Source organism: Elephas maximus, chromosome 25 (assembly GCF_024166365.1).
Source record: "Elephas maximus indicus isolate mEleMax1 chromosome 25, mEleMax1 primary haplotype, whole genome shotgun sequence".
Classification (NCBI taxonomy): Eukaryota; Metazoa; Chordata; class Mammalia; order Proboscidea; family Elephantidae; genus Elephas; species Elephas maximus.
The window spans coordinates 47374273-47400561 of record NC_064843.1 but is presented as its reverse complement, the minus strand read 5'-3'; the positions used below and the strand labels follow the sequence as shown (position 1 = coordinate 47400561).

At 40.2% G+C, this 26289-nt stretch overlaps 1 protein-coding gene across 5 annotated transcripts in view; it reads right to left on the bottom strand.

Annotated features, from left to right (window-relative positions):
* The window catches only part of PLCB1 (phospholipase C beta 1), an 844448-nt gene that overhangs the window by 133627 nt on the left and 684532 nt on the right, over window positions 1-26289 (bottom strand). For all 5 annotated transcript variants that reach the window (XM_049869953.1, XM_049869954.1, XM_049869956.1 and 2 more), the window contains 4 exons: window positions 12462-12594; window positions 10449-10502; window positions 7042-7261; window positions 132-312 (listed from right to left, as the gene is read on the bottom strand). In XM_049869953.1, coding sequence (XP_049725910.1) covers window positions 132-312; window positions 7042-7261; window positions 10449-10502; window positions 12462-12594 — 588 coding nt within the window. The remainder of the gene's footprint in view (window positions 1-131; window positions 313-7041; window positions 7262-10448; window positions 10503-12461; window positions 12595-26289) is intronic.

Below are 26289 nucleotides of genomic sequence, written 5' to 3'. Positions count from 1 at the left end.
TATATTGAGTCCCAAGTTATTGCTAGCCAGACCTGTCCCGTCTCCATTAAAGCTCTCAAAGAGCATTGAACATTTTCTTTAGAAAAGAGGGCTCCAGCCCTGCAAACATAAATCAAGTTTCTTGGGCTTACCAGTTTAATATGTTCCCGCTTCTGGTATTTTTCACTGTAATATTGTTCTTGCCGAAGATTAAGCAGCTGCTGCTGTTGTTTGTCCTTCAAGTCTATTAACTTTTGGGTCATTTCAGCATCTAGGGCAGCAAGGTCTTGCTCAATCATTGATGAACCATGATCAGGACTGCTGGGTTCCGATCTGCAAAGACACAGAGGTTAATTACAGAGGTTGCAGGTCTTAACAAGGTAGAGGGATTTCCATTCACTAGGGTTCCTCCTAGAGAGAGAACAGGTTTGTTAGGAAATGAATATTTTAATTAGCCACTTGTGGTAGAGGGTGCGTCCCCAAGGACAAGCTCAAACCATAGAGGGTCTCCAAACACAGAACCATGTTTAGGTATGGACTGCCAAAAGAGTGAACAAATCTGTCTGGAAGAAGTATACCCAGAATGCTCCTTAGAAGCAAGAATGGCAAGACTATGTCTCATACTTTGGACATGTTGTCAGGAGGAATCAGTCCCTGGAGAAGGACATCAGACTTGGTCAGCAAAAGAGGGAAAGACCCTCAACGAGATGGATTGACACAGTGGCTGCAACAATGGGCTCAAGAATGGCAACAATTCTGAGGATGGTGCAGGACTGGGCAGTGTTTCATTCTGTTGTGCAGAGTCTCTATTAGTCGGAACTAACTCAACGGTACCTAATAACAACAAACACAGAAGGGGCATGGAAATTGTGTTGCCCTAAGAAAGAAGAAGGGGCAGAAAGAAAAGCCAGGAGGCTGGAAGACCTGGGGGTGGGGGTGGCGACAATGATAACTCTCACTCTGGGGGGAAAAAAAGCAAAACAGTGTCTAATAAGGATTTTTAAGGTTTTAATGTTTTGTATTTTTTTAAACATGATTACTGCCAGCTGCAGCCCTCATGGTGCAGTGGTTAAGAGCTCGGCTGCTAACCAACAGTTCAGCAGTTTAAATCCACCAGCTGATCCTTAAGGCAGTTCTACTCTGTCGCTATAGAGTCGTAATCGACTTGATGGCAACGGGTTTTGGTACTGCCAGCTACAGTTCCTTTATAAAAATTTCAGTAAACTCCAATAGAGTGGATTCTGTTGGGGGAGTTGCAAGGTGCCTCATTTTGCACCCAGGGTGATGCGGAATGAAAACAGAGAGTATGTTCAGATGCCACATGTAGGTTCACAGCTGACCATTCCCTTTCTTGACAATACCTTTTAATAGCAAGAACATGTTGTTAAAATAAGGTTCTTTGGGGTTCTACCAACCCTAAATGGTACTTTCTTCAAACTGCTTAGGTTACAAGAGGAAGGAGGATGCATTTGTTCACTTTGCAAATATTTCCTGGGTTCTTACTCTGTGAAAGGTGACTTTTTTTGCATCACTCACAGTCAATCATACAGATATTTAGAAGCTTAGGACTAATGCTATCTACTCCATATTACTACACAATAGAACAGCAAACGAAATATTGAGGATAGGTTACCAAGAACGGGCTCAGTCTTTTAATTTATATGAAACCCCTCTCCAGAAAGAAGACTAAACCACCTTCTAAGATAGCCAGCACATTTTTCATGTGCAGTCAGGTGGAACTGGCAGAGAGATTAATAAGGATAATAAAAAAAATTATTATCAAGTCGATTCTGACTCATGGGACCCCAAGTGTGTCAGAGTAAAACTGTGATACACAGAGTTTTCAGTGGCTGATACTTCAAAAGTAAATCACCAGGTCTTTCTTCTGAGGTGCCTCTAGGTAGACTTGAACCTCTAACCTTTTGGTTAGCGGCAGAGCTGATTAGAAGTAAACCAAAAAAAAAACCCAAACCCATTGCTGTCGAGTCGAGGCTGACTCATAGTGACCCAACAGGACAGAGTAGAACTGCCCCACAGAGTTTCTGAGGAGCAGCTAGCTGTTGGATTCAAATTGCTGACCTTTTGGTTGGCAGCCAAGCTCTTAATCTCTGCGCCACCCTCTGCTTTCTCTGTGAATTCCGCCAGCACCAGTGATGTCACATAGAAAAGGCAATTGGTTGAAACTGATGTTAGGATCTTATTATGTTCAAGAAAGGATGCAGAATTTTCTGAAAATCAGTTTCCATTTGCATTTTTATGTGCAATGTCAAATGAGAATGAACACTGCACAAGGCTCACAGGTCCTGATACATTAGAATTACACTGCAGAGCTGAGGCAGCCATTTTGGTGGGAACACAAGGCTATTTCTCAGTTCTGGAGCAGGAAGTCAGTGGGGCCAGAGCATAAACATACAGCCACCACAGTGGCAGCAGCAAGAGCAACTTTCGTTTACTGGTCAGTCTACACGTGCCAGGCCCCCTGTACCTGATGCTTGGTTTTTACAACAACCCAACAAGTAGCTATCATCATCTCCAGTTACATTTGAGGAATTGGGGACTCAGTGAGACACAGCATGGAGGTGAAGCAGTGAGATTTGCCTGAAGACATACAGCTAAGGGAGAAGCGGCCAGCCAGACCCTCCACTCTTGAGAACACCACAGAATCATTGTGTGCCAGTGTCTGGACAGAAGGTATCTTTGAGTGACCTGCTCTTCACCTTCTGTGGGAGACCCAACTGAGTTGATGGATATTTAAGTAAGAAAAAAATCCAATGGCCATGATGTTATCCACTCATTACTTAGGTATTTTTAGGATTTTATTGTGTATCTATCTATAGGGTCACTATGAGTCAGAATTGATTCGATGGCATGGGCTTTTTATTTTTTTATTGTGTATCTATTTGCACCCTGGGTAGCGCAAATGGTTAACTTGCTGGGCTGCTAACCGAAAGGTTAGGGGTTTGAGTCCACCCAGAGGTACCTCAGTAGACAGGCCTAGTGATCTACTCCCAACCCCTGAAAGCCCTACAGAGCACCGTTGTACTCTGACACACATGGGATTGTTGAGAGTTGAAATTGGCAACGGTTTATTTATTTATTTATATTGTATATCAAGAGAGATGGGATGGACAGACATCCTCCTGAAGAAAAGCTTCTCCTTTTGTATCTTTGAATACTGGGAGGTTAGGGATATTTTTATTTTCGAGGGACAGAATGAAAAAAATAACCAAATGGAGAATGTTTGAGCATCTTCTGTAGAAACAGGGTTGAAGGCGTTACCTCTCTGTTGCCTAATGCTGCTTGCGTAAGAGATACATTCCTTTGTGATTTAATACCAGGAAAATGCTTGTCTCTCTTGAAGAGCAAGCAAATTTCCTTTAATCAGATAAGGAAAATGATGTAGCCCATATTTCCTTTTCTCAGAAGCTAATAGCTAAATTCAGTGTTCAGAACAGAAATGATACTGTATGATGTCCAATAGAAATATGACATGAGTCACATATGTAATTTAAATTTTTAGTAGCCACCTTAAAAAAGGGAAATGTTTTATAATATATTTTATTTAACCTAATGTATCCAAAATATTAACATTTCAATGTGCAATTCACATAAAATCCATAGAAGTCAATATTAAAATATGAGATTTTTCCATGCTTTTCTTTTTTAATGAAGTCTTCGAGATCTGGTGTGTATTTGCCTTACAAAAAAAAAAAAACCCAAAAAACCCAGACCCACTGCCATCCAGTCCATTCTGACTCATAGCGACCCTATAGGACAAAGTAGAAAATTGCCCCATAAGGTTTCCAAGGAGTACCTGGTGGATTTGAACTGCTGACCTTTTGGTTAGCAGCTGAAGTTCTTAACCACTATGCCACTAAAACCAAAAAAATAAATGTGTTGCTGTCAAGTCAATTCCGACTCATAGCAACCCTATAGGGCAGAGTAGAACTACCTCATAGAGTTTCCAAGAAGCACCTGGTATATTTGAACTGCAGACTTTTTGGTTAGCAGACATGGCTCTTACCCACTACACAACCCGGGTTTCCATATGCCACTAGCACATCTCAATTCCAATTAGCCACAGTTCAAAGATTTAATAACCACATGTGACCAGTGGCTCCCCTACTGGACAGCACAAATCTCGATGGCTGGTGTTCCTCTGTGTGAGTTTTGTTTATCTTTTACTATTTTAGTAGGCTTTCTACATTCTTGTTTTCTCTGATTTAAAAAAAAAAAAATTGCTGTCTGAGTCAGAATTAGCAACTGGTAACTTCTATGATAAGTTATACTTCAATACTCTCTTGGAAATTTGCAGAATATGGCTTATAAATAAACAAGTAAATTAATGTATGACTCCACAAATATTGCTAAGACAGGAATTTGGAAGAATTTCAGGCCAAGCTTTGCCCGAGCTGGCTGTTTTACTCTTGATAAATGTTAACCCTGGTAGCCTTCAATTTCTTCCTTGAAGAAGTAACAAATTTCATCTAGTTGTCCTGTACGGCGGCTCCAACTCTAATAAACTATGAGTTTGCTGTTTCTTAGAACTCGAATGCTGTGTTTTGATTATGCTTTTAAGTTAAGCACATGTCCGATCACATGTGTCTGAAAAACACGTCTTTACTTCTCTATAACCCAGCATCGAAAGATTACTCAGAAAGGGAAGTGAAAGGGAGGACGGAATAGAGTCTGTCTGACTCTTAGCTTGTTGGGCTGGTAGCTTCCATGCTGACAGCTTCAGGGAGATTTATAAAATTTGTAGATAGAGAATTAAACTTTATTTCTCGGTGCCAACTGTTGCAAGTCAAGCTCTTAGGACTCTTTAACGAGAAAGAGGATGATGATGTTTCCAAAACAGCCTTGAATAACTGCACAATCCATCCCTGACATGATTTTCCACAGCTGTGAAGATCACTGCATTGACTGTGATCATATTATGTCCATGTGCTAGACAAGATAAAAAAATCTGGATAACTGGTGATAAGAGAGATTTGTATACCGTAGTTACAGAAACATAAGTAGAGCGATAATTTAAAACCATTTAAAAGGACTTTCTCACTTCTGTGATAGTATAATAATTCATTACAGTACTATAACACACTGAAATAGAACCAAAGGATACTTCTGTGAATTTTAAATTTTCTATATTGGACACTTGTTAATACCACAAATGACATCTTATTTGAAAAAATGATATGAGTCCATGTTTTGTAAAGTTTTGGGGACAATGCTTCACATCATGCTATATTATAACAAAAAAAAAAACCAAACAAACCCATTGCCATCGAGTCAATTCTGACTCATAGCGACCTATAGGACAGAGTAGAACTTCCCCCACAGAGTTTCCAAGGAGCGGCTGGTGGATTCGAACTGCAGACTTTCCTGGTTAGCAGCTGAGCTCTTAACCACTGTGCCACTAGGGCTCCATTAGTGCTCGCTAAATAACTAAAAAAAAAAAATTAATAAAAAATATTTTTGATGGTTAGCAAAAAAAGACCCTGAAGAAGGCAAGGATTTGTTGTGCTCTAAAGGAACAACACAATTAAATGTGACTGTGTTTTACTTCCTTATCATTAAAATTAAAAAAAAAAAAAAAAACACTGTCGGTAAGGGAACTTCATGCTGCAATATACCATTTATTGTCCACAACAAGTTCGTACCATAAGCCTAGGAAAGATGTTTGAGGAAACTGCAGAAATCCAAACTTAGAAGAGTAGACTCATAAAATTTGGGAAAGCAAATGAGCAAATTTCTTGGGGCAATGTAATTTCATAGGCTTCATAGTGTATGGATACTAAAGATTCTCTCCATCAAGGTCTGTGTACCTGAGGTTATGGAGAGACCCCCAGGCCCAAACACAGGAGTCGAGTCTCCTGGTCAGAGCTTTGTGGGCTTCAGAAGGAGAAACAAAGATTAGCTAAGGTTTCTCTTTCTTACAAGACAAGGTACCTCTTCTACCAGGCTCTAGGTACATGGCAAAAATTGATACTGGCCAAGGTGGCAGCTATAATGTGGAGAGCCAGCCAACTGGTATTGGGGACACGAGCTGGAACTCAAGAGAAGGGACTTATTGCATATTTAGTCCCAGAATTTCATCAAATAAAGAAATTCAGTCCACAAGCGAAACTGAACTGAAGTGACTCAAGAGCTGTAGAAAATGGAGGGAGTTGGGTGATGCCTTAGGCTGAGTTCTCTAGAGGAGCAAAATTAGTGAAGCACGTATATAACACAACAAACAGAAAAACCCAAACCTGTTACCATCAAGTGAATTTTGACTCATAGCGACTCTATAGGACAGAGTAGAACTGCCTCATAGGGCTTCCAAGGAGCAGCTGGTGGGTTCAAATTGTCAGCCTTTTGGTTAACAGTGGAGTGCTTAACCACTGCACCACTAAGTTCTAGGGCTCCATAAATATATATAGGGAGATAGATTTATTTCAAGGAGATGGCTCATGCAGGTGTGAGGCTGGCAAGTCCCAAATCCATGAGTCAGGCATCAGGCTGGGGGATTCTCCTGACTCATGTGGTTGTGGGGGCTGCAAAATCCCCAAATCAGCAGATCAGGGGAAAAGGCTGCTCGCGCATGGGGTTGCGGGAGCTGGCAAATCCCAAAATCTGCAGGCCAGGTGGCAGGCTGCTGGCTCATGTCTCAAGAACTGGAAGTCAGAGGTTGATGAGTCAGACGCAGGATCGAGAGTGAGTGAGCTTTGCCAGAAAGCCCATATATATTGGATGCAGGCCACACCCCCAAGGATACTGCCCTTACGTCAGATTACAAAATGAAGAATAATTACCTAATACTGAGAATCATGGCTTAGTTAAGCTGACACATAATATTAAGCATCACCGATGGCTTTCCTTCTTGTGGTGCTATACCAAAAAACCCATTCCTGTCCAGTTAATTCAAACTCACAGCAACCCTACAGGACAGAGTAGAGCTTCCCCACAAGGTTTTGTGGTGGTATAGGTCTAAATATAGCATCTAAAGTATCAAAAACCACGTAAAGGACTCTCTTCCTTCACATTATAAAGCAAACAAGTAAAAAACACTTATTCACTTACTTTTTCTTACTGTCCTTTTTGGCAGTCTTTTCCAAGGCTGCCCTCCTTCGCAAGTACTCATTCTGAATTTCATTGTATTTTGTAGTGTGTTCTTTGATAAGGTCAGTGGTCTTCTTGTGGTGCCTCTTCACCAGGTCTTTCATTTCTTTGTAGTGCTTCTTTTGCAGTTTCACAAATGATTTCTGTTGCTTTAGATCTTCAATAGTCTGCGCTTCCACTTCTGTGGGAATTGATGATAAGAGCTTATAGACATGGAAGGACCACGAGCACAGATGCACAGAAGCGCGGCAGCCACTTGTGAGCATTTGTCTGAGAAGTAGGGTCAACGGGTGCTTAAGAACACAGCTTTGATGTCAAACATATCTGAGTTCCAGCCTGGCCCTTCCATGTGCTAACTCTGTGACCAAGTTACTGAACTTCTCAAAGCCCTAACTTTCTCATTTGCGATTTATTTATATTTTTTTCCGTTTTGATTACCTAGAAGCAGGGTGCAAGATGGGGACTGGTTTACAAGGGATTTACCGAGGGGGACTCTCAGGAAAAGGAGATTGAGGGAAGCAGACAGCTCAGCCTGATCCCTCAGGGACCCCTCGGGTACGAACTGTACCACAGAGTTGGTCTCACCCTGAGGCAAGGAGGTTGGCCTTGTAGGGTTGGGACAGTCAGTGGGGGAGGCAGGAGTTCCAGAATGAGGGGGCTTCCTTTTGTCTGAGGGCAACTCTCCCCAGAAGGGCAAAATTGTGAGCTGTTAGCAGCCAGTGCTCACCGAAGCCAGCAGATGGTGCACCAGGTGGTAAAGGGGATCTGGGTGGGGCACGAACAGCATCCGCCTTAAGGACAATAAAACTTCCACTACTTTATAGGGTTGTTGTGATGATGAAATAAAATAACTCACGGAGACTATTTAACACAGGTGCTGGCACTATGCCTGCAAGAGGCTTGACAAGCGATTGTACAGGTTCTGCAGCATTGCCACAAAAGAGCACCATCATGTATAGACATTGTATATTTGTGTATTTATCACAACAGTGTTCCAGTACATAGCAGTAAAATGTCTTGAGAGAAGGTCTCTCAATCTAATTTACACAAAGTCACCATAAGGGTTAGTGGCGAATACATAGTATTTTATCCAATGCTAAGAATTTTTTTTCTCTTTCTCTTTTTATTTTTGAAGGTACTTTTGATTGACACATAAAATAAATACAATGTTGGAAATGAAATGATGAGGAATAAATTCTATTTTCTTATATCCTGCTTATTTTTTTTTTAATTGTACTTTAGATGAAGGTTTACAGAGCAAATTAGTTTCTCATTAAACAACTAATACATATATTGTTTTGTGACATTGGTTGCACTAAGAAAAGTTTTAATGTCACAAAGCCTGACCTTAAAACATTTTGTCTTGTATTGACATATGTCATCAATTCTAGAATATGCCCTTTTTTATACTATAACAGTTCTGAAACTTGGACACTTCTTACAGCCGACAGGGTGTCTGAGTTTGTCATCAGTGTTTTCTTTCTTAGCAATATATGAACCACGGGTGCCCTACAATTGATGATGTCTCAGCATCATTGAATTATCATTTATTTGAACCTAGATTAAGTCACAGTTCACATGTGTCCATCCTTTGATTTGAATTTCCTTTTTCTGGAAACTAAAAATGTTACCAGAAATATTTACAACTATTAGGAGATTCAAACAATAGTACATGCCACAAATAACAACAAACCTGAATAGAAGACGAGATAGCTAGCGGATAAACACTAAAGTCAGAATAGTAATTTACGTTCCTAAGTGCTAAGGTCGTTAAGCAACCGAAATATGCTTTCTTTTCTCTTCTTCCTGTTTTTTTTTTTTTTTTTTTTTACTGTGTCTGTTCTCCTGACATGTGATTCCTTTTGGGACGGAGGAGGCTGGGGAGAGAATCAGTTACATTTATTTAATGTTTCCCCTCAGGCCCCAGTTGATTCATTATGGTTGCATAATAGCTTATTATATTAACACTTTATAATCGTAAGAAACTGCTGTATTGTTGGTGATACATTCAGTCCTACTTCTTTAAGAATGGTTTGCAGCACATCAACTGTGGGGAGTTTATCAACACGGGCCAAAATGTTCCGACCTATGATTAAAAATCTGTGACTCAAAGGCTACTCTTAGAATACACTCTTAGGTATAAAAGTGATGTCCATTTACGTAAAAGAGAAAAACATCACTCAAGAGCAAACCACTCAGAGATAACCTCTGCTAATCTCTTGGTGTGCACCCAGTGTCTCCTGTCTGTCTGTTTGCGTACTTTTAAACAACGCTGGAGTCCTGCTCTATGTAAACTTCTGTGTCTTCTTTCATTCTTTAACACTGAATTGTGTTCCCCATGGAACTCAATCTTTAAAAACATGTTTGTTTTTTTCTTTAAATATGTTCCTCAAGTTTTGTTTCTATGCGTATTTTACTTCGGCTTTTGGTGAAATGTAAGTACACAAATCATAAATGTCCAGTCCTATAAATTCTCACAAAATGGATGTGCTTCAATAGCCATCACCCAGATCAAAATCAAAATATTACCAGCACTCCAGAAACCCTCCTTTGGTTCCTGTCTGCCATCAAGTATAATCCAAACCTGGATTTCTAACAGCATGAATGAGTTTTGCCTGTTCTTGGACTTCACGCTCTTTCATGTCTGCTTTCCTTTCCTCAACATTATGTATGTGGGTTTTACCCATATTGTTGTGTGTGACTGTGGTTTACTTACTCCTGTAGCTGTCTACTATTCTATGGTGGAAATATACCACAGTTTCTTTATTTCCCCTGCTCTTGATGGACATATTGCTAACAGTTTTTGGCTCTTATCAATGGTGCTGCTCTTGGTAAACATGTATATACATTTTGTTGTGTATTGGGTCAAGTACTTTAAATATTTTTAAGACTCTAATACATATTACTAAGTGTATTAAAGAAAGTTTGTACCAATTTCAATCATACTAGTTTATGTAACTAGCCAAATATAAAATATTTCCAAACCGAATCACAGCTCTCAAACTTGATGTATTCTGTGGTCACAAAGGATCATATCCTGCATGTGGAAAATACAGCTTATTGTCAGCACTTTGGGAGAACATGTGTTCCTCATCAATGGGCCACATTTCCAGTAGGAAACTTTGTTTCTAAAATAGGTATCTTGTGAAATTATGTTTTTATCCTGATAGGGTCCTATCTAACAAGTCAGGTTACTTCTCTGTAATTACATCAGGTTACTCAACCTAAACTAGGGCTGTATGTCTGTAGCTTTTTTCCGAGAAGAAATAATATTGGCGTTATTCTCCAGAGACGAACAGAAGCCTCCTCTCCTCTAAAGGCTTATACTGAGCAATATTCAGTAATTCCATGGGGAGGGTAATACTTACCTGTTAGGACACTCTGAATAAGATCTTCTGTTTTCGCAGGTGCCTTTACAGAACCTGCAATAAATAGACAAAATAAATTGTCTTCTTTAACTTCTTTTTTGCATTTTATTTTTTATAAAACAACAATGTTTGGTCCGTGAGTCAAAGTCTCTTTATGGATAAATTACAAATTGTGGGAGAGAATATTCTAAAAAAGTATTCTAGAAAAGGTCTTCATTTTTGCAACTTTGAGGCACACTGAATTAAATGTGAAATTTTATGTTCTGTTTATAGGGAGAGAAAAGCACATTCTTCCCTTAAAATCAAAACTACTGGCTGGCTTAACAAGTCCAACCTAGGCAATGCTATTGCCATCTTCTGGCAAAATCAGGAATGGCAAGTAGTCTTTTTTTTTTTTTTTTAAATAATATTTTATTGTGTTTTAGGTGAAAATTTACACAGTTAGAAAGTTTCCCCTTTAACGATTTTTATACAAATTATTACATGCCATTGGTTACAATTTGTACAATGTGTCAGTATTCTCATTATTTCCAGTCTGTTTGTTCTGTTTCCATTGATTTAGCTTCCGTTCCTCTCCTTGCCTTCTCACCTTTGTTTCTGGGTAAATTTTGACCGTTTGAGCTCATATAGTTCACTGTTTAAGGGAGCACATTACTCACAGGTGGTAATTTTTATTTTATAAGTCAATCTGTTATTTGGCTTAAAGGTGACCTACAGAAATAGCTTCAATTCCAAGTTCCAAGGGTATCTTGGGGCGATAGTCTTGGGGGTTCCTCTAGTTACTATCAGCCCAGTAGGTCCGGCTTTTTTTAGGAATTTGAGTTTTATTCTATATTTTTCTCCCATTCTATCTGGGACCTCCTGTCATGTCCCTGGTCAGAACGGTCAGTAGTGGTAGTCGGGCACCATCTAGTTCTTCTGGTCTCGTGTTAGAAAAGGCTGTGATTCATATAGCCTATTAGTTGCATGGACTAGTTTCTTCTTTGAGCCTTTAAGTTCCTTCATTCTCTTTTGCTCCAGATGAGTAGAAACCAATAGTTGTATCTTAGATGGCTGCTTGCAAGCTTTTAAGACCCCAGAACCTACTTGCCAAAATAGGATGTAGAACATTCTTTGTGAACTATGTTATGCCAGTTGACTACGTTGTCCCCATGACTATGGTCCCAAGCCTTTTTACCCCTTGAGTTATTTGGATATGTCTAGGCAGCCTCCATATCTGTGCCCTCTGTGATTTATTGCAAGTAGTCTTTTTAAAATCAAATGCTGACTGCGCCTTGGAAGAGAGGAAGGCGAGACTTCAGCTTGCTTACTTTGGACATGTCATCAGAAAAGACCAATTGCTAGAAAGGACATCATGTTTTGTATAGTAGAAGGCCAACGAAAGCAAGAGAAATCCTCAACGAAATAGATTGACACAACAGCTACAATAATGGACTTAAACACACCGATGATCATGAAGATGGCACAGAGCCTAGCAACGTTTCGTTCTATTACACAGAAAGTCACCATGAGTCGGAACCAACGTGATGGCAACTAACAACAAGGACATGAGGGCAAAACCAGATAGTCCATGTAAAGGGCTTAGCAGAGCACCTGGCATATTGCAGAGGCTCAATATTTTTGAAAAGTAAGTTAGAAACAGAGGAAAAGGAATTCCTGGCAGGGACTTAACCTAATGGAGGGAGACAGGGTAAAGAAAGCGCTTAAAAAGCACTGATGTTTATAATTTGCTTGAACAACTCTTCACAAGCTCTGCCAATCCATCATTAAATAATTTTTTGTGTCTTCATGAGTTATCACCACAGCCAGATAACCACTTATGAGTTCCTCTTGGCATACATCCATTCACGCCATCATTCATTCATTCATTCCACATTAGGAAGTATCTCCTAAGGCCATGCATCCTTCCTCAGCTGATGCTTTAGCCAACCGAATCTTGCTGCCTCCTCCAGTGGCATGAATAAACTAGAGACTCATAGTCCTGTCATCCAGCTCTCTCCTCATGTTGCTTACCTGGGGCTGGCTGGCTGTGGAGGGCCTGGGAGGGGGGTTTGGGTGCCAGCGATGTAGTGTGATTCACTCCATTTTCTGCTGGAGTTGTCCTGGCTTCACTTGGAGCTTCTGATGGTGTTTCCCCAGGATCAGCCTGAAATCATAGACAGCCTTTCATCCCTGATTATTCTTGTATTGCATTCCTAAATGAATAAGGGTATATTTGTAGCATTTCACAACTCATTTGGAGTCTGAGATATCAAATTTGAAACTGGCTGGAAAGCAGGGGAAAAGCAGCAAGGTGTTGCACCGTGATTGTGGAAGGGTAACTTCATGCAACTGCTGGATTTTATGTCTTCCTATGTCCACACCCTCTGGTAGTGCCCTCCCACACTCAACTCTGGACTTGACCATGTGGTTTTCTTTGGGCAAATGAAAGAGTAGTGAACTTGACCCAAGCAGAGGCTTGGAAAAAACCTTGTGAATTTCTCCTGTATTTCTCTGACCCCCTGCTAGAGCCTTGAAGAATGAGAGACCACGTGGAGAAGGGTGGAGTTACCCTAGCCAAGGCTCTCCTAGACCAGCCAGCCCCCAGCTGAACACAGGTAGATGAGTAAGTCCAGCCAAGATCAGCTGAGACTGGTCCAGATCAACAGACTGCCCAGCTGACCCAATGACTCAGAAAAAGGTAAAAGTGGTTGATGTTGTAAGCTACTAAGTTTGTGGGTTGCTTGTTATGCAGCAATAGCTAATTGAGGCAGTTGTCAAGAGCACAGATTCTGGAACCAGACTTGCCTAGGTTCAAATCCTGGCCCTACCACCCTCTGTTGCTGTTGTGTGCTGTTGAGTTGATTCTGACTTATAGTGACCCTACAGGACAGAGTAGAGCTGCCCTATAGGGTTTCCTAGGCTGTAATATTTATGGGGACAGGAGGCCAAGTCTTTTCTTCCACAGAGTGGCTGGAGGGTTTGACCCTCTGACCTTTTGGTTGGCAGCCAAGTGCTTAACCATTGCACCACGAGGGCTTCTTCCTACCAGTGTAATATCGGGCAAGTCACTTAATTTTTTGTGCTTCCGTTTCCTGATCTTTATAGATGAGAATATGTATCTACTAGGATCAAAATATTATCTATCTTGTAAGGTTATTTAGTGGATTAAATAAGAACATACATAAAGGGCTTAAAACAGTTGCTGGCACAGAGTAAATCCAAAACATGTGTGTTAAATACATGAATGAAATAAAATGAATAAAACATTGAAGCTTGGACAACAATGCCAATGAATAATAATAACAAAGACATCCGATCTTATGAAATCTTCACTCCATCCCCCAACACTAGTGCCTTAGTAATTATGTTCTTTTTTAATGATGCTTTCTGATGCTAATAATACTTTGCAACTCTTTTTTTTTCTTTTTTTAGAACTGCCTTCCTCACCCATGGCAAGCTTTCCTGACAATGCGGTTAGCTTAATGGTCAACTTTGTAGTACATTCAACAAACAAACAAAAAAATAGGAAATAATCTCAAGATATTTGGAACCCGGTATTGTGACATTTTGTTACAACAGATAGCAGATGTTGAGGGATAAGATTTTTTTTATAAAAGGTAAGATGAGGATAAAATAATGACATTGATTGTCACAAGTGGCTTTAATCCCCCCAAACATCTTTAAGATGAGAGTTCCAAAGCTGCTCGAAGCGATGGCAGAATTTATGTCAGTTAAACAAATATTCTCTGCCTATCTACCTGGCATAAGTGAGGCTGCTCAGGGATGGTGATATAGAGGTGAAAGAGACAGGCTTTGGTACCAACAGCTGGACATCAAGTTTGGAGGAGGAGCCTAAAAATGTAACCTAGACAGTTTCCCTTACTTGCTAGGGTGGAACCCCATCTTTTGAAAATGGCTACTTCATATAAGTAAGTTCTGGTTTGGCTGCTTTATTTAATTACATCTCTTAGGAAATTCTCCCTAGAGTCATTATGCTGAGACAAGGGATGATGTATTTCTCTTTGACCAGTGAGAAATTGTAAACTAGAGGCTCATGGGCCTAATGAAGATCATGCAAATGTTTACTTTGGCCTACTCAGAATTGTCAATTTTTTTTTTAATTAAGATTTTGCATTAAAAAATGGATTCTTGCATTCTTTTGAAAAATCAGATTTGGCAACATGGGGCCTGTATTTCCACATTCGGTTAGAACTGAGTTTGGCTGCCTCTGACTCCTGCAGGCATTTGAGTTTGTGGGAAACCCTTGAGAAGACTGAAAAATACATCAGAGATGTTTGGTCACCAAATTCATAAAGGAAATGCATCTACAGTGCACAGGTGGGCTGCATTGCACAGCCCTAGGGGGCGCCATTCATGGTGCACATTTACAAGCAGTTTTTTTTTTTTTTAATGGAAATGAATGAAGTACAACTGGGCAAAGCGAGGCCATGTCCAGAGCTGGAGAGACAGCTCCTGTAAAGGGGCAGCCGCCACTCAGTTTCAGCCTATGGTTGCCCAGGCTTCAAGAAAAGCTGGAAAACAAAATTTTTATGTGAAATCTCCCAGTTTTAAAATACTGGGAGGCCAAACAAAACACATTTCCAAGCCACATTTGGCCCACCAGATGCCCACCTCTCTCCTCTGCCCAGAGGAGCAGAGTTTGCCTGGAATTCTGGAATGCTGAAGGGAAAAGGGTGTTCTGAAAACATAGTGGGCCAGGGGCCAGCTAGTCTATAGTGTGCCGACCTCACCTCCCTGCCCCTGTAACTGAAGGGAGCTGCAAGAAGAGGGCACAGAAGGAGGACATTACTTAGTGGGCTAAGGACCCTGGTGGTGTAGTGGTTAAGTGCTACAGCTGTTAACCTAAAGGTCAGCAATTCAAATCCACCAGGTGCTTCCTGGAAACTCTATGGGGCAGTTATACTCTGTCCTATAGGGTCACTATAAGTTGGAATCCACTTGACGGAAACGGGTTTAGTTTCGTGTGTGTGTATTTGTGTGTGTGTGTGTGTGTGTAGTATGGAAGCCCTGGTGAAGCAGCGGTTAGGAGCTACAACTGCTAACCAAAAGGTTGGCAGTTTGAATTCAGCAGTTGCTCCTTGGAAACCCTATGCGGCAATTCTACTCTGTCCTACAGTGTTGCTATCAGTCAGAATCAACCTGATGGCAACGAGTTTTTGGTCTGTGTAGTATGACACTTGTCAGGGCCGTCTTAGATTTTCTAGAAACCAATTTCATATATTAGTTTAGTGAGAATCTATAATGACCAGTATATCAGACTGATGTTTAAATATTTTTGCTAACTAAGGGCTGTATGTACCAATTTTAATTGACAACATTTACCTAGCGGAGATTTACAACAGCAGCAGCTGCAGAGCACCACGAACCAGACAAGCTGTTATGCACACCAGCCTCATCACAGCCAGTCAGGGTGGACGAGGCTCTCAGCTCCAAAAGAAATCAAAGATGTTATTAAAAGCCTTAAGACTTTATTCAAAGGCATGTGCCTTGCCAGCGGTCACGCAGTTAAGAGCACAACTGTTATTGAATATGTGTTAGAGTTCAAAGTGTAAGACCTCCCTACTGTACCAACCCATTGCCAATCAGGTCCATTCCAGCTCATGGAGACCCCATGTGTGCTAGCTCACTCTTTATACTATGATAGCAGCAACTTAGGGAACTGCACTAGTAACTTAATTTGATACTGAGATAGAGGGAGATAGGAATTTAATCATAATTCTCAAAGAGCTTACTCTGTTGCATTAAAAAAGCCTTCATATATGAAAAGTTAAATAAATGAAGTTGTCAAATACAAGAACTGAAAAACAAGAAAGCATTTCTAGTAGTGCGATACTATAATTTAACATTGTGGCATCATGAGTGAAAGACTGAATAATTTCTACTATACGAACATGTGAGCTTAAATGTAAAAAACCAATGATTTTCATTTGTCAAACATTCTTTTTTAAGAGTTTGAATAAAATAAGCATGAACTCCTGTCACATGATACTGGAAATTACTATGGCAACAAAGAATTAGACATGTCATGTTTTCTTAATTTAATTGAGAGACTCTTAGAATTCAATCAGACGAATTTCATGGAAAGAAGGTTAGGAAGATAGTACTTCAGTTGCCCTAGATTTTACTTAGCAGGCTGGAGAGAAATGTGCTGAAGAAGCCACAACGGAAGTAGGTTCTTGCCCTCTAGTGGCCAAATGGAAGCATTACAATATTGTTTCCTTTCCAAACATACTTGGAGATGAATTTTTAAAAGTCAGGACACTTAAAATGTAATATTTATACTCCATCTACTTTCAAAATGAACAGAAGTGTCTTGTAAATATACTCCAAATGTATCAATAAAAGGATAACTGAAAAGGCTACTTTGATCAGTTTTACAAAACGAGAGGATGCCACTTGGTATGCTAGCTGAGAAGATTGCCATGGTGGGAGTTGACAATTTGGATCTGATGATCAAACCATAGAGAACCAGGATTTACAGGATTTAACTGAATGGTCAACATGGCAATTAAAGGGTCTTTCAAATACCAGAAGTCCTGACTGAGCTATTAGAGGTGTTGGATCCTGCAGCCCTTGTCTTGTCTTTTGTGAGTTATGAAAAAGTACCATCCCTCCCACTTAGATGGTTAGGATAGAAGCATCTTGTTGTGGACACCAGATGGGTAAGAGGCAAGGTCATCAGTTTCTCCAGAAAGTTCATGGTGAGATTCATAACGTCATCCAGCAGAAATGCAATCTACTTTGAGACAAACACGGGCAGTGCGTATAGCTTCATTCAAGCTAGCCTTTTCCTCGAGAAAGAGCTTCCACAGGTACGGGCACAATTTGTGCCTTAAAGTTCTATCAACTGATTGAAATTGGATGACGTATCCTCCCCCTGCATTGTTTAAAGAAATTCAGATTCACTCCTAAAATCTATATACTGACGTATGCGTTCTAAAGTGCACAGGGGTGAAATAGACTGATGTTTGTAGACTACATGGAAATGCATCAAAATGTAAGATGGGCTGATGACTGGATAGAAGGATGGCTAGATAGATAAGACATGATAAAGCAAATGTAGATGGGAATCACGGGAGGCTCCTAGGTTATCAGCAGGGATGATGTGAAGTGATGTTACATGTATGTAGCTATGCCAGCTTTCTTTACTTGAAGACAATTCATGACCCACTAAGTCCTCAATTACGCAGAAAAACACCTCTAGTTTCTTTGTGTGATCCCCCTATGATATGTTTATGAATTTTTCCTTATTTAAATAGCTTTCCTCTGTATGTCTCCTCGTTTGTCAAGGCATTTCCTCATGAGCAGCAGTCGTCAAAGGATTCACACACAAGTGTACATGTATATGTGAATTTTTATTAATGTTAGTCTCTCAGAGAGTGTAAGTCCTGTAACCAAAAACTAAACCCGTTGCCATCAAGTCAATTCCAACTTATAGTGACCCTATAGGACAGAGTACAACTGCCCCATAAGGTTTCCAGGGAGTAGGTGGTACATTCGAATTGCCAACCTTTTTTGGGGGTTTGCAGCCAAGCTCTTAACTGCAACACCAGGGCTCCTCAAGGCCTATAAGAGCATTTAATTTTGCTCATGATTATATACCTCATATAAAGCACAGTGACTCACAGACAGTTGTGGTAAAAAATCACTCAATAAGCTTCCATGACTTTGCCTTATACAAGCTCCATAGACACATCCAAACTCCCTGTGGGACCAAATTGCTGGGCTGAGGGCTGTGGGGACCATGGTCTTGGGGAATATCTAACTCAACTGGTATAACATAGTTTATAAAGAATATGTTCTACATTCTGTCTTTGGTGAGTAGCGTCTGGGTTCTAAAAGGCTGTGAGTGGCCCTCCAAGATACTCCACTAATCTCACCCCTTCTGAAGCAAGGGAGAATGAAGAAAACTAAAGATACAAGAGAAAGATTAGTCCAAAGGGCTAATGGACCACATCTACCGCAGTCTCAACCAGACTGAGTCCAGTACAACCAGATGGTGCCCAGCTACCACCACTGACTTCTCTGACAGGGATCACAACAGAGGGTCCTGGGCAGAGCTGGAGAAAAATGTAGAACAAAATCCTAACTCACAAAACAGACCAGATTTACTGGCCTGACAGAGACTGAAGAAACCCCTAGACTATGGCCCCCAAGACACCCTTTTAGCTCAGTAATGAAGTCACTCCCGAGGTTCACCCTTCAGCCAAAGATTAGACAGGCCCATAAAACATTTTAAAATGAGATTAAAGGGGCACATCGGCCCAGGGACAAGGACTAGAAGGCAGGAGAGGACAGGAAAGTTGGTAATAGGGAGAGTGTTGCCATGTTGGGAGGTTGTTAACCAATGTCATAAAACAGTATGTGTGCTGTTTAATGAGAAGCTAGTTTGTTCTTTAAAAGTTCATCTAAAGTACAAAAAAAAAAAAACCAAAGAACCCAGCCAAAAAAAAAAAAAAAAGAAATCACTCATTAAATGAATAAATCCACATTTAATTGTATGCTTGTGCACTCTCAGTAGACACAATGATAATGTCCTGAAAGTAAAGAACCAACAAAATGCTCTGCCAATACAAGAAAAATATTTTGGGGGGATAAATCAATGAATGAAAAGACTAAAGATGCTGCTCTTCTGTTTGCAGTTAGAGTATCCGTACTTAATGCATCTTTTAACTGTAGCAGGTTATTTAGAAAGAGAGGAGCCCTGGTTGTGCAGTGGTTAAGCACCAAAAGGTTGATGATGAAACCATCTGAACTCACCAGCTGCTCCGCGGGAGAAAGATGTGGCAGTCTGCTTCCGTAAAGATTTTCAGCCTTGGAAATGCTATGGGCCAGTTCTACTCTGTCCTATAGGGTTGCTATCAACTTGACGGCAATTTATTTTTTTGGTTTTTAGAAAGAGATTAAAAATCAAAGGGCAAAAGGACGTAGACCTCCTGACGGTTTTATATACATGCTGCATATATTGTAAAATTGTTTCTACTAGCTTTAATTTATTAGAAAACAATTCTAACACAGTCTCCCAAAGAAATCAGTAGGAATCAACTCTTCGCAGGTAGACAGAAATAATGGATTCCTCTTTTAAAGAGGATGTAGACCAACCACTCTTTACATTCACCCTGTGGAAGTGTATCTGTCAAATTAATTAAGCTAAATCGTTTGGCAAAGACTACAGTCAATCACTCAAAGAACAGATTCTGAACAATTTGCAGAGAAGTCAGCTTCTTCAGGAGCCCTTCCCAGGGTTCTGTAATTAAACTGACTTTTCAAAGTGGATAGAATTAATGGGTTTCATCTGGGGAGAGCCACATACACAGACAGATGGATATATGGCTTCAAAGCAGCAGTTTCCAGAGCATCATCTCTGGACCAGCAGCATTGGCATCACCAGGCACTTGTCAGAAATGCACATTATTGGTCCACCCCAGACTCTCTGAGTCAGAAACTCTGGGGATGAAACCAGAAATCTGTGTTGTAATAAGCCCTCCAGGAGATTCTTATACGTGCTAAAGTTTGAGAGTCTTGCTACTCAAAATGTGGTCCCTAGACCAGCAGCGTCAGCATCACCTGAAGCCTTGTTAGAAATGCAGAATCTCATGCCCTACTGCAGACTTGGAGCTAGTTTCACAAGATCCCCAGGTTATCTGTATCCACATTAAATCTGAGTAATGCTGTTGTTTACTCAAAAACTCTAAAGGTTACTCAAATATTCCAGTTTCATTATAGACGCGGTGCAGTGTGTTGTAGTGTAGACCATTGCCAAAGGCCTAACTTGGGGTGGGGGAAGGCAGGTAGGGTGTTGTGCCCTGGGTGTCTTGTGCATGCCCTGGGCACTGCTTGAGGCAGAGTGCCAATGAGCAGTCTCTATTGGCCACCACTGGAAACCCTGGTGGCAGTGGTTAAGTGCTATGGCTGCTAACCAAAAGGTCAGCAGTTCAAATCCACCAGCCACTCCTTAGAAACTCTATGGGGCAATTCTACTCCATCCTATAGGGTTGCTATGAACCAGAATCAACTCCACGGCAACCAGTATTGGCCATCACAGTTTCCATAGCCAGCTGTGAGAGATCATTCAGCAATTTAACACTAATTGCCCTAGGTGTTATTTTCCACAGCCAGGCCCCTGCCCTTGGTATGCCTGTTGTGCTCCTCCGACCAGCACATCACATCCCCCGGGGCTGGTTAGAGAGGCCAGTCTCAGGCTCCACTCTAGACCCACTGAGTCAGGATAAGAATTTTTGTCATGATGCCCAGGTCTGCAGATTAAACATCGAGAAGCACTGATGTAGAACATGAGCTCTGGAGCCAGATTGTCTGGGCTTCACTCCCAGCTCTGCTCCACACTAGTTTTGAAGCCCTAGGTGAGGAAAGTAACTTCTCAGGACCTCAGCTTCCTCATCTGTTAAATGGGAACAATAGTAGGGATTAAGACATATGACTATTTTGAGGACTGAATGAGCTAATAGATGTGAAGGGTTCAGAACCACGGCTGGTAAATAATAAGCACTCAGTAAATGTTCTTTCTGTTTATTTTTTTCTCTGCTCCTCTGACAAGCTAAAACAAGTCACCTTCAAATATTGCCTTTGGACATTAATATTATATAATACTTTGTAATCAATGTATTCAATTAATCAATTGATTACTTTTCCCCTGTACAGGTGTATTTTAAACATAGAAGATAAAAAGCATTTACTGATGTCTCATTAAAACCAGTTGCCATTGAGTTGATTCCAACTCATGGCAACCCCATGTTTGTCAGAGTAGACCTGTGCTACATAGGGTTTCCAATGGCTGTGATCTTATGGAAGTAGATTGCCAGGCCTTTCTCTTGAGGTACCTCTGGGTAGATTTGAACCACCAACCTTTTGGTTAGTAGCTGAGCACTTACCTCTTCGTACCACCCAGGAACTCCAGTATCTCACTAGGCACCACTATAACCACATTCAAGTATTAGGACATGTCAAACATTTAAAGAACATGTGTTAAAAAAAAATTGTGACAGAAAATATATTTGAAGGACACACATCAAAAACTTTAACAGTATCTGTGGGATTATTGAGGGCTTTTGTTTTATTATTTTGTTTCCTTTTTCATTTATTACCTTTTAAAAATTTCTATATGACCTACTATACTGACATGGTACAACAACACATACATATGCCAATGGAGCAGAATTGAGAATCCAGATGTAAATTCATCCACCTATAAGCAGGCGATATTTGACAAAGGCCCAAAGTCCATCAATTGGGGAAAAGGCAGTCTCTTTAACAAATGGTGCTGGCATAACTGGATATCCATCTGTGAAAAAATGGAACAAGACCCATACCTAACACCATGCAAAAAACTAAATCAAAATGGATCAAAGACCTAAATATAAAATCTAAAGTGATGAAGATCTTTGAAGAAAAAATAGGGACAAAGCTTGGAGCTTTAATACATGGCATAAACAGAATACAGAACATCACTAACAATGCACAAATACCAGAAGAGAAACTAGATAACTGGGAGCTCCTAAAAATCAAACACTTACACTCATCCAAAGACTTCGCCAAAAAGTTAAAAGGACAACCTACAGACTGGGAAAAAAATTTTGGCTACGACAAATACAATCAGCATCTAATATCTAAAATCTACGAAATACTGCAAAACCTCAACAACAAAAAGACAAATAACCCAACTAAAAAATGGGCAAAGGATATGAACAGGCACTTCACCAAAGAAAACATTCAGCTGGCTAACAGATACATGAGGAAATGCTCACGATTGTTAACCATCAGAGAAATGCAAATTGAAACTACAATGAGATACCATCTCACTCCAACAACCGAAAAAAACCAAACCCACTGCTGTCGAGTCGATTCTGACTCATAGCGACCCTGTAGGATAGAGTAGAACTGCCCCAGAGAGTTTCCAAGGAGCACTTGGTGGATTCGAACTCCTAACCTTTCAGTTCGCAGCCGTAGCACTTAACCACTATGCCACCAGTGTTTTCCCACTCCAACAAGGCTAGTGTTAATCCAAAAAACACAAAATAATAAACGTTGGAGAGGTTGTGGAAAGACTGGAACACTAATACACTGCTGGTGGGACTGTAAAATGGTACAACCACTTTGGAAATCGATTTGATGCTTTCTTAAAGAGCTAGAAATAGAAGTACCATACGATCCAGCAACCCCACTCCTTGGAATATATCCTAGAGAAATGAGAGCCCTCACATGAACAGACATATGCACACCCATGTTCATTGCAGCACTGTTCATAATAGCAAAAAGATGGAAATAGCCTAGGTGCCCATCAACGGAAGAATGGATAAACAAATTATGGTATATTCACACAATGGAATACTTTGCAAAGATAAAGAACAATGATGAATCTGTGGAATATCTCATAATATGGATGAATCTGGAAGGTATTGTGCTGAGTGAAATTAGTTGCTAAAGGACAAATATTGTATAAGCCCACTGTTATAAGAACTCAAGAAAAGGTTTAAACACAGAAGAAAACATTCTTTGATGGTTACGAGAGTGGGGAGGAAGGGAGAGGGGTATTCACTAACTAGATAATCCATTTGCCATCAAATGGACTCTGATTCATAGCGACCCTATAGGACAGAGTAGAACTGCCCCATAGAGTTTCCAAGGAGTGCCTGGATAGTACATAAGAACTAACTTAGGTGAAGGGAAGGATAACACAATGTAGGAGAAGTCAGCACAACTGGACTAAAAATTAAAAATAAAAAAATAAAAGGACAAAAAAATTTTCTACATGGCTTTTTACTTAGAAGAATAGTTATAAATGTTGTAAAGACTTTGTTATGATGCACATTGAGCTCTTGTTCTACAATTTATTATTTCACGACCCTGAATTATGATTCTTAAAAAAGTCCAAGTCCAGCAACTAAAATCTCTATGATCCCTTAACTTCCAACAACAACAAAATTATAACAACCTTTTTATATGGTCTAAAATACATGTCTATAGTTTAAAGAGTGGGAGGAGGAAATTCAACTTTCCTACTTCTTTGTTTTTCAAATTACTCCATGGAGATAACTCATTAAGCTATTAAAAATCTGATAATATTTTCCAGTCTGATGAAGTCTCTAATTTTCAATAGAAATGACCTTTAGAAGTACCAAGTTAAAAGGAATATACTAAAAAAGTCTTTGTTGCTAAAATAGTGTCTCCAGTGTCTGCCATGTCCTAGATAGAATTTTCTTTTGAGAAAACCACAGCTACTTATTCTCTGCCCTCATTCAAACAAACTTAACATTACTGTAAGAAAGGATGAAGGGCATACTGGTATTCAGAGGTGCAAAATGACTTTTCATTTCTAGTGTTACATGGTGAAGTTGAGTGATCTGTTTTTTTGAGTTTCAAAAATGAGGTCAGTTCAGGGTTTAGATATTTCCAAGGGGAAGCACTGTGTTTTCTTTATTAGACTAATATTGGATCTACATGAATTGATGCCTCTAAAATTATCTCTAAGACTGAATATTTCAAACATTCTCTAAATTTAACCAACACTATGTTTTTGAAAACCTGAATAATCACCTTAAGAGAAACAGAAAAAACCTAAAACTCTACTTCTGTATTTTTGTATCCCTAGCATTCTGTTCTCTCAGAATAGTTTTTTGATACGTGTTATCTGTGGCAATGATAGGTTTTGACAGAAAGGGCCACATAAACCAGAGACTCCATCAGCCTGAGACCAGAAAAACTAGACGGTGCCTGGCTACCGCCAATGACTGCCCTGACAGGAAACATAACAGAGAATCCCTGATGGAGCAAAGAGAAAAGTGGAATGCAGATCTCAAATTCAAGTAAAAAGACAAGACTTAATGGTGTGACTGAAACTGGAGGGATCCCAGAGGACATGGCCCCCAGACTCCCTGTTAGCCCAAAACTAAAACCATTCCCGAAGCCAACTCTTCAGACAAAGATTAAGCTGGACTATTTTTTTATAAGACATAAAATGATACTTGTGAGGAGTGTTCTCCTTAGCTCAAGTAGACACATGAGACTATGTGGGCAGCTCCTGTCCAGAGGCGAGATGAGAAGGCAGAGGGGGACAGGAGCTGGTTGAATGGACAGAGGAAATGCACGGTGGAGAGAAGGAGTGTGCTGTCACATTATAGGGAGAGCAACTAAGGTCACATGTGTGTATAAGTTTTTGTATGAGAAAATGATTGAATTATAACCTTTCACTTAAAGCGCTATAAAAGAAAAAAAAAAAAAAGATAGGCTTTGAAAGCACACCAGTGTGGGAAAGAACCCTTAGTCTCAGAGGTTTTCTATCATTAAAGAAATAGTGTCTCTGAAAAATCAGCAAAATACTCCATTACAAAATTTTACCTCAACTGCAGTTTTCACACAAGTTAAAACATGGCGGTGTCTAGCAGTGTCTTGAAATGTTCTCTTGAAGTGAGTGCTTACTCCCTGGAGTCCATGGTTAACAAACAGGCAGAAGTTGATAACATAAAAAGTATTATTTGTAAAAAGCCTAAATACATGAAATTTTACTTGAAAATACTTTTTTTAACTTCTGTTTCTTAGAAAATCTAGTGTATTTGGCTAATAAAAGAGATTTCTGTTTTCTAATTATAAAAGAATGCTGTTAGTAGTAACTTATAAATATCCTCACCTTGAATTTATACTTTATTAAATATATTAGCAAGCTAAAGCAGGAAGAAAAGAGTTCAGAGCCTTGAATGAGTTTCCGAAGAGAGGCTCTAACTTCATATTAGTGTCCACACGAGCAAAATAAGAAATTCATCGAGTTCCCTAATCTTACTTATTTTCAAGGGTCATTGGGAAGAAAATGTGCTGTTATCTCTGAAGAAACACCAGAATTAAAGACATAACTACTGTCGAACATTTACATTTTAGTTTCCAAACAAAAATTTCAAAAAGGACACTCATTCAAGTATTTAGTTAATAAAACAGGCACTATTTAGCACTGTCTTAGGTCAGGTCCTCTAGAACAAGGTATGGCAATTTTTGAGCAAGTAATTCATTGAAATGATGTTCTCAGGAGAAAATTCTAGGGGAGCGAAGAAGGAGGGGTAAGAGAGAGAAAGACAAGCAGTAGAAATGCGGTCTCAGCTGAAGTCTAGCCTCAGCCTGATCGCATGGAGAGCTGTAGAGCGGCGTGAATTGTAACACAGAAGTTGTCCATCTGGAAGCAAGAGATCTGAGCTGTTATTTCCTCTATCTGTCAGTCCCTGGGCAAAGGTCACACCCATCCAGGAGGGAAGAAGAATCAGCTGAGCATCTCCATACATGGTGGCTCTTCTGAGCCCTGTTCAGTCCTCTGGAAAGGGCTGCAGCTGTGGGCCATTTGCAGCCAACCTCTGCAGCCTCCCGGAGTGGGTGCACCAGTTGCCAGTTTTCAGCGAGTCGACTATGTGGAGACCCCATGTGTGTCAGAATAGAACTATGCTCCACGGGGTTTTAATGGGTGATTTTTCAGAAGCAGAAGCAGATTGCCAGGTCTTTCTTCTATGGTGCCTCCTGGGGGACTCCAACCTCCAACCTTTCGGTTAACAACCAAGCGTGTTAACCATATTTACCACCCAGGGACTCAAGGGGGGTGGGTGCACTACCTCTGAAAAGGAGATCTGGGCAGGGCACCAACAGCATCTGCTCCAAGCATGGAAGGCTGTACCTTATACAGTGAACTCTGCTTAGACTCATCCCTCATTAAATCCAAGCAGAGGGTCCAAGTGGTTTTTTGTTAGTTTCTTTTTTTCCCCTTTGCAGATATGAAGCATAGATGTTAGAGGCAGGAATAACATTGGAAATATATTCATGTCTACTCTTAGGCATCATTTTTGGGCAG